Here is a 6391-nt window from a genome sequence, read left to right as displayed (position 1 = left end):
GCTCTAGAGCCAGCAGCTCTCTCATACGCACACAGCAACATGACGTGCCTCAAAATACCAATTTCGCAATTGAATTTATTACATATTTGTACATTTATTTTATTTTCATATTTTATGTGTCATAATATATTATTTCTTAGTCAATTGAATTAAATACTTGTAAGTACATATATAATTAATTAATTAATATACGGACAATTCCCAGAAAGGTCATTTCCGGCGAAAAAATGAAAAGTTCTTAAAAACGAGTATTTTTAACATGATTTCATAAAAAATTGATCAGATTGATTAAGATTAAAGGAATTTTTCATTTACTAAAATAAGTTTCGTAAAATTTGATGTCAAACTCGCGTAAACGCCATTTATGTTGTTTTTTAAAAAAACGTCACATAAAAGGAATGTTTTGTTTTGATGCCAACCTTTAAACAAGTTCATTTTGCTTTGACTTTTGCTTTCTAATACCAAACAGAAAATACAAGGAGTTATTATTAAATTCAAAAGGGCATATGCCACTGCCAATGTTCGTACAGTTTTAATTTCAATTATCGGTTTCTAAAAATTCGCATGCGACCGAGACTAAAATTTAATTTAAAAAATAACTACTTAATATTTTATAATCAAACAGTATACATTATTAAGATAATTGATTGCATAATTAATTGAAATTTATTGTATTACAATTTTTTATATGTAAAATGTATCTTCTGTTGTTGTCGCGTGCGAATGCAGTACATTTTAGTGAATATCCCAAAATCGATCTTGACACATATTATAGTGCTAACCAAGAGCTATACGTTTCAAATTTTATAAAACTAAAATAAGATCTTGGCACATGTTTTTTTAGTTTCAATGCGTACGAATGTCGCATTCGACATCAGAGAATTACCCATGTTGGCTGAATTCACAATTTTTGAAGTCTAGTGTAGTTAGTTTAGGGCGAAGGCGAGAGCGCAATAAAGCTCTCTCGCGCTCTTCGCGAATTCGCCTCGCCTTCGCCAACCTTAGATAAGCTAGGCTAAGCATATGAAATATATGATTCGCATTTTGAACTCGAAGCGACGCACCACTTTTTTTCGTTCGCCAAAAGTCTGCCACCACAACTCGGTTTTTCGTATTTTAATTTTTTAATTTTTTTAATAAACTAATTAAAAAATTCATGGCGCCCCGGGTGGAATCAAGAAAGACTGTGGTCGGACTGACCGCTGCGGTGCAAACTTCCGATTTGCTGGACGTCATCGAGGGATTCTCGTCACACCTGAAACTGCTGAGAGTGTTCGCTTATATGTTCCGCTTTATAAGAAAATGTAAAGACAAGAGTGTAGTTTTCGAAAAAAAAGCATTTAATAAGATCGTCGAAATAATTCAGAATCACGAGTATCAAGTAGAAATAGTAAAAATTCGTAAAGGTTCCAAGGTCGGCCCAAGTCTTCAGCGATTGAACCCATTCATCCATGAAGACACCGGCACTTGGTGCAATTTTTCGTTGTTGCGAGTTGGGGGGGCGACTAGCAAACGCTCCTATATCCTACGATGCCAAGTTTCCCTTGCTGTTGACGAAACGCTCCCAATTTGTGCAGAGCTACGTCCGGCATCTGCACCTCACAAATTTTCATGTCGGTCCTCGAGCACTTGTGAGCATCCTACGACAGCGTATTTGGACCATAAACGCTCAGGAACTCTGCAGTCAGACAGTTCGATCATGTGTGCGCTGTTTTAAATACAAGCCCCGACTGATGACTCAAATTATGGGAAATCTTCCCGCAGAAAGACTCCGTGCTCTCCGCCCATTTGCAATATGTGGCGTTGATTTTTGTGGCCCTGTTTATAAGACATTGAAAATACGAGGAAGGCCCCCATATAAGTCCTACATTGCCTTATTTGTTTGTTTTGCGTCCAAGGCGGTTCATTTAGAAATTGTTTCAGACCTAAGTACTGACTCTTTTTTATTGGCTTTTCAAAGGTTTATTGGTCGCCGAGGATGTCCCCAGACCGTGCATTGCGACAACGCGACGAACTTCGTCGGAGCGAGTCGCCACTTCCAGGCTCTTCGCGAGAGGCTCGAGGAGCAGGCGGACGCGATTCGCGAATTCGCATCAAAAAGCGGATGCGAATTTGCGTTCACACCCCCTCGGGCTCCGCACATGGGCGGACTATGGGAGGCAGGTGTGAAAACTGCCAAGCACCTACTCCTACGAGCGGTGGGCGGCGCACTCCTCAACGCAGAAGAGCTGGGGACAGTCCTCGTCGGAATCGAGGCCATAATGAACTCGCGGCCCCTCGGAGCTCTCAGCCAGGACCCAAGCGACGGAGAGGCACTCACTCCAGGACACCTGCTGACAGGCGGGCCCCTCGTCGCAGCACCAGCACTGCGGACCCCGGACCAGGCGGGTCTCAGCTGCTTAATTGACTTTTCAAACACTCCTTTATATTTAGTAATTCGTACATTTTCACCCATTTTAAGTTTGCTACCTATAAATTGTTTAATGTTATTGTTTACCGTTTGCAAGATATATTTCTCATTCCCAGTGTGTACATTAGCTGAAGAAAATTTTATTGTTCTGTGTGGTTTATTGTTGTGAACAGAAATTAGAAGTTTATACATATGTATCAATCCACTTATATGTTCCATTAAAACTCTCTCCACTTAAATTCTTTTAATGTCCTATTAAATCGTTCAACAATTTGAGCCTTTAGGTGCTATAGGATGTGTTCACGTCAGGAGGCCCTTCGCGGCGGCCGCGGCAGCCGCCTCTGTCCACCGAGCTTCCAAAGCTTTGTCACTCTTCCGTGCATTCACCAGCAGTTCCCGGTGATTTTTCCGCTAGAGATAAGTATATGCTTGCTTCCGTCTCGTTTTCGCTGCCGGTGTCCAACCGTGGGCCGAACATTAAATTTCGCTAGCCCTGCTGCAAGATTTATTGTTTTTCTTCGTGTCAACTTCAAGTCCGAATTTTTCTAACACAACGGCAGTTGAGAATTTCATATTTCCCTGCGTCTCCAATCGTCAAAAGTTTCCATCCGTGTCCGTTTTGTGTGCGCCGCCAGACTTTTTGCCGTTTCTTTCGGTTTTCCCTTTGTCCATCCACTTGCCAACGGTCGAGGCCTACGTGCAGCCACATAAACACACTCGCATTCTAAACTTGTGCACATATTTCCGTGCCGAAAAAAAATTTCCCCGTGAACAGCGTGAATTGTGTTGCGAAAAAAGGCATAAAAGGCATACCGCTGTCACGGTATTTTCCTTCATTTTTGTGCTGTATCCATATACATTTGTTCTGTTCGCGCAATTCAATACAGTCCACTTCTCGACGCTTCACTATGCCAATACATGCCCTTACACATTGTTCCTATTTACATGTATGCCCATATATTTTCTTCTATTCCAGGAACTTATCCCGACAATATAATTTTAAAAGTTTTTCTAGTGAGCAAAGCAATCGCCAACAAAACCCAAACGAAAACGAAAGTGTTTTTAATTGTCTTCAATTTAGCCGCCGCAGCGGGCGTGTTGATGTTGCCATTTAGTTCTTTGGGTCCCTCATATAACCACTGCTTTGCCGACGGCCTATCCCAGTGTGCTTTTCTCTGCGACTACAAACGGATGTTTTTTAATTCCACCTTTCCGGATTTGAAATAATTAAACATCTGCGGCTCATAAATTAAAAAAAACTAACAAATAGTTCAACATCCATCAATAGATCCAGAATTTAAATTTCACTTAATATTTAATTAATTAATTAATTAATATTAATAATAATTATTTATTAATAATTAATTAAATAATTCGTGACCAATATAAGCAAACCTTCACGTCCGAGCTACGTAATACAGACCAAATATTAATTGAAAAATACAAGGATTTTAATTCGCAAATTCACACGTACTAGACCGAACTACCACCCAAATATATTTATATATATATTCTAAAATTCAAAAAGGATTTTTAATTTCAAATTAAAAAATTATTCCCATATTTTAACCATGACCGATTCCATCAATCCGATATCAGTCCGCATCTCTGCGACCCTCTCCGCTTAAATTAAAGTCCACTGCTGTCCGCTCAAGAGAAAACAGCTTTAAATACTAGCCCAGGTCCATCGTCAAGGCTCACTCGTCGACCACAAAAATGGCTCAATCCGCCCTCGGCATGGCGTTGAGGAAGTTTATTGCCACGACAGACCGTGTGAATCAATTTAAGGCAAAGATCCACACTCTGGGCGCCCCAGAAACCACCCAGCCCTCTCCATATACGTGTCAAATGCGTCGCGACCAGATTCGAGCACTGTGGGAAAAGGTCGAAAGGGATAACGATAGTTGTTCTGAACTTATATCGGCATCCGGTGAGAGTACCACCATCGGGCTAACGCTCCAGTCCAGATATGAGCATTGTTTCTCGGTCTACGAAAGATGTATTGCCGACCTCCAAGAGTTGATGGAAAAGGGCGCTTGTCAGTCTGTGCCGGATTCCCCAAACACGCACGTCCCGAATTCTGCGGGTTGTCGTTTGCCACCGGTGGACACAGAAATTTTCGGTGGTGTCTAGTGGCCCACGTTCAGAGACCTTTTCACTGCCGTATATAGAGAAAAGCGGTGGAGAAATTGTTCCACCCACTATCCAAAACAACTGGCGAAGCGCACGCCATTGTTTCCAAAGCCCCGCTCACCGATGAGGGGTTCGTCACAGCTTGGCGAAGCCTCACAGACCGCTTCGAGAACCGGCGGTTGTTGGTCAACAGCAACAGTGTACATGGTTTTCTCGAAGCTTCACAAGCTCACGCTCTCCATGTGGGAGCAATCTATCCACAATAAGGACAAAATTCCAACTTAAGACGAGCTAGACGTGTTTCTGACCGAACGCCATCGTACGCTGGAGGCCAACGACGACTTTACGCCTACCAGCTCAGGGCATTTTCAGGCAAAGTTAGCGACTCCTAGCGCCCCCGCTTCATTCTTCCGATTTCAGGGTGACTCCAGCACCCAGAAGGTGTAACCTGTGTTCCAGGGGGAGAATGTTAACGTCAGGAGGCCCTTCGCGGCAGCCGCGTCGCCGCCTCTGTCCACCGAGCTTCCAAAGCTTTACCGCTCTTGCACTTCCGCAGGTCGGCCCTTCGCGCACTGCTAATCGAGCTAATCTTAGTGCTCCCGCGCTCCTCTCTTCGATGTTCCGGACCGCCCGCTCCCGAGTTCCCGCGCTTCGCTGCTAAGCGAGCTGAGGGACGGCTAGTTCGCGCTCCACTTCTCGGGCCCGCTCTCGCACTGTTAATCTTAGCTTATTGGTCGGGAGCGCAGCCCTTATGTTTAAGCTAGTGAGTTCTATGAATGATGCGAAAAAAAGACGAAGCATTGATTCGAGCTCCACGACGCCCCCGACTTATCTTATTAACCTCTATGGGTTATCTTACTTTTCGACTGCGTCGCTGGATCTTTAGCGGCAGGATCGCCCCCCTTCGAACAGGTTGAATAATGATTAATTTGATAGGGTTCCATCATCTGTTTGAAGATTCGTAGGAATTCTACCACCTGTCTTGAATACTTTTTCATACTTATATTTATGCGATGGAGCTTGTAATTCTTATTAATGAATTCATTCATATTTAGGTACAAGCTAAAATTAAAGTTAAATTAAATGTCTTATTTTATTATACCTTATTTTCTAAAAACTAATGAATTATTTAGAAAATCGAATTTTTCAATAATGCTTGAGCTTACTACTTCAACTCTGTCCAATCTGTCTTGAATATCTGCTGTTATTATTTCTTGATATTGTGTAACCAATGATGTTAGAGAAACTCTCAGCTTGTATATTGTATATATATATATATTACTAGCAGTACCCTGCCACGTTTCTCTGTGGCATATTGTGGTTGCACGCATAAGAAATAAGTCAAACAAAAAAGAATAATTTTCAAATTCTTTAAATTCTGTAATACTTGTGGGTATGCAATATTCTTCGTTTCTCCGTTCTCCGCGTAAATATAAAGACTATCTGGTTTTCCGACACGGGAACACGCAACATATAATTATCCGTGTGAAAAACAATCTGCATCCAAATCTAGACCACACAACTCCATAGATTGACCTTGAGCTTTATTAATGGTCATTGCGAACGCCAAACGAATGGGAAACTGCAATCTCTTGAACTGAAACGGTGTATCAGTCGGGATCAGAGGAATCCTAGGAATGAGGACATCTTCACCTTTGAAAGGACCTGTTATAATCGTTGCTTCTACTACGTTGTTCATCAATTTCTTGACTGCGAGTCGCGTACCGTTGCAGAGTTTCGGCTGATTTATATTCCGGAGCATGATATTCGGCACACCTATTTTTAATTTCAATATGTGTGGTGGCATTCCACGCAGATCAAGTGAGTTTAGAAATTTCGTAGGGTAAT

At 42.0% G+C, this 6391-nt stretch overlaps 1 protein-coding gene across 1 annotated transcript; it reads left to right on the top strand.

Annotated features, from left to right (window-relative positions):
* Nucleotides 1-1156: 1156 nt before the first annotated feature.
* Nucleotides 1157-2475, top strand: LOC147642867 (uncharacterized). The gene is made up of 3 exons (XM_086838004.1): nt 1157-1272; nt 1961-2388; nt 2462-2475. Exons 1-3 carry the CDS (start codon nt 1157-1159, stop codon nt 2473-2475), a joined length of 558 nt encoding a protein of 185 aa, XP_086694130.1.
* Nucleotides 2476-6391: the final 3916 nt, after the last annotated feature.

Source organism: Drosophila serrata, unplaced genomic scaffold (genome assembly GCF_035046125.1).
Source record: "Drosophila serrata isolate PLE 108 unplaced genomic scaffold, ASM3504612v1 contig_342, whole genome shotgun sequence".
Taxonomy (NCBI): domain Eukaryota; kingdom Metazoa; phylum Arthropoda; class Insecta; order Diptera; family Drosophilidae; genus Drosophila; species Drosophila serrata.
Note: the sequence above shows the minus strand (reverse complement) of the source record. Positions and strands in the feature narration are given on the sequence as shown.

Bases quoted from the DNA above. Each gene is read 5' to 3' on its own strand.
- LOC147642867 (XM_086838004.1), top strand. From the start codon at position 1,157: ATGGCGCCCCGGGTGGAATCAAGAAAGACTGTGGTCGGACTGACCGCT. The intron at 1,273-1,960 runs GTTCGCTTATAT...GGCTTTTCAAAG, and splicing joins CACCTGAAACTGCTGAGAGT to GTTTATTGGTCGCCGAGGAT.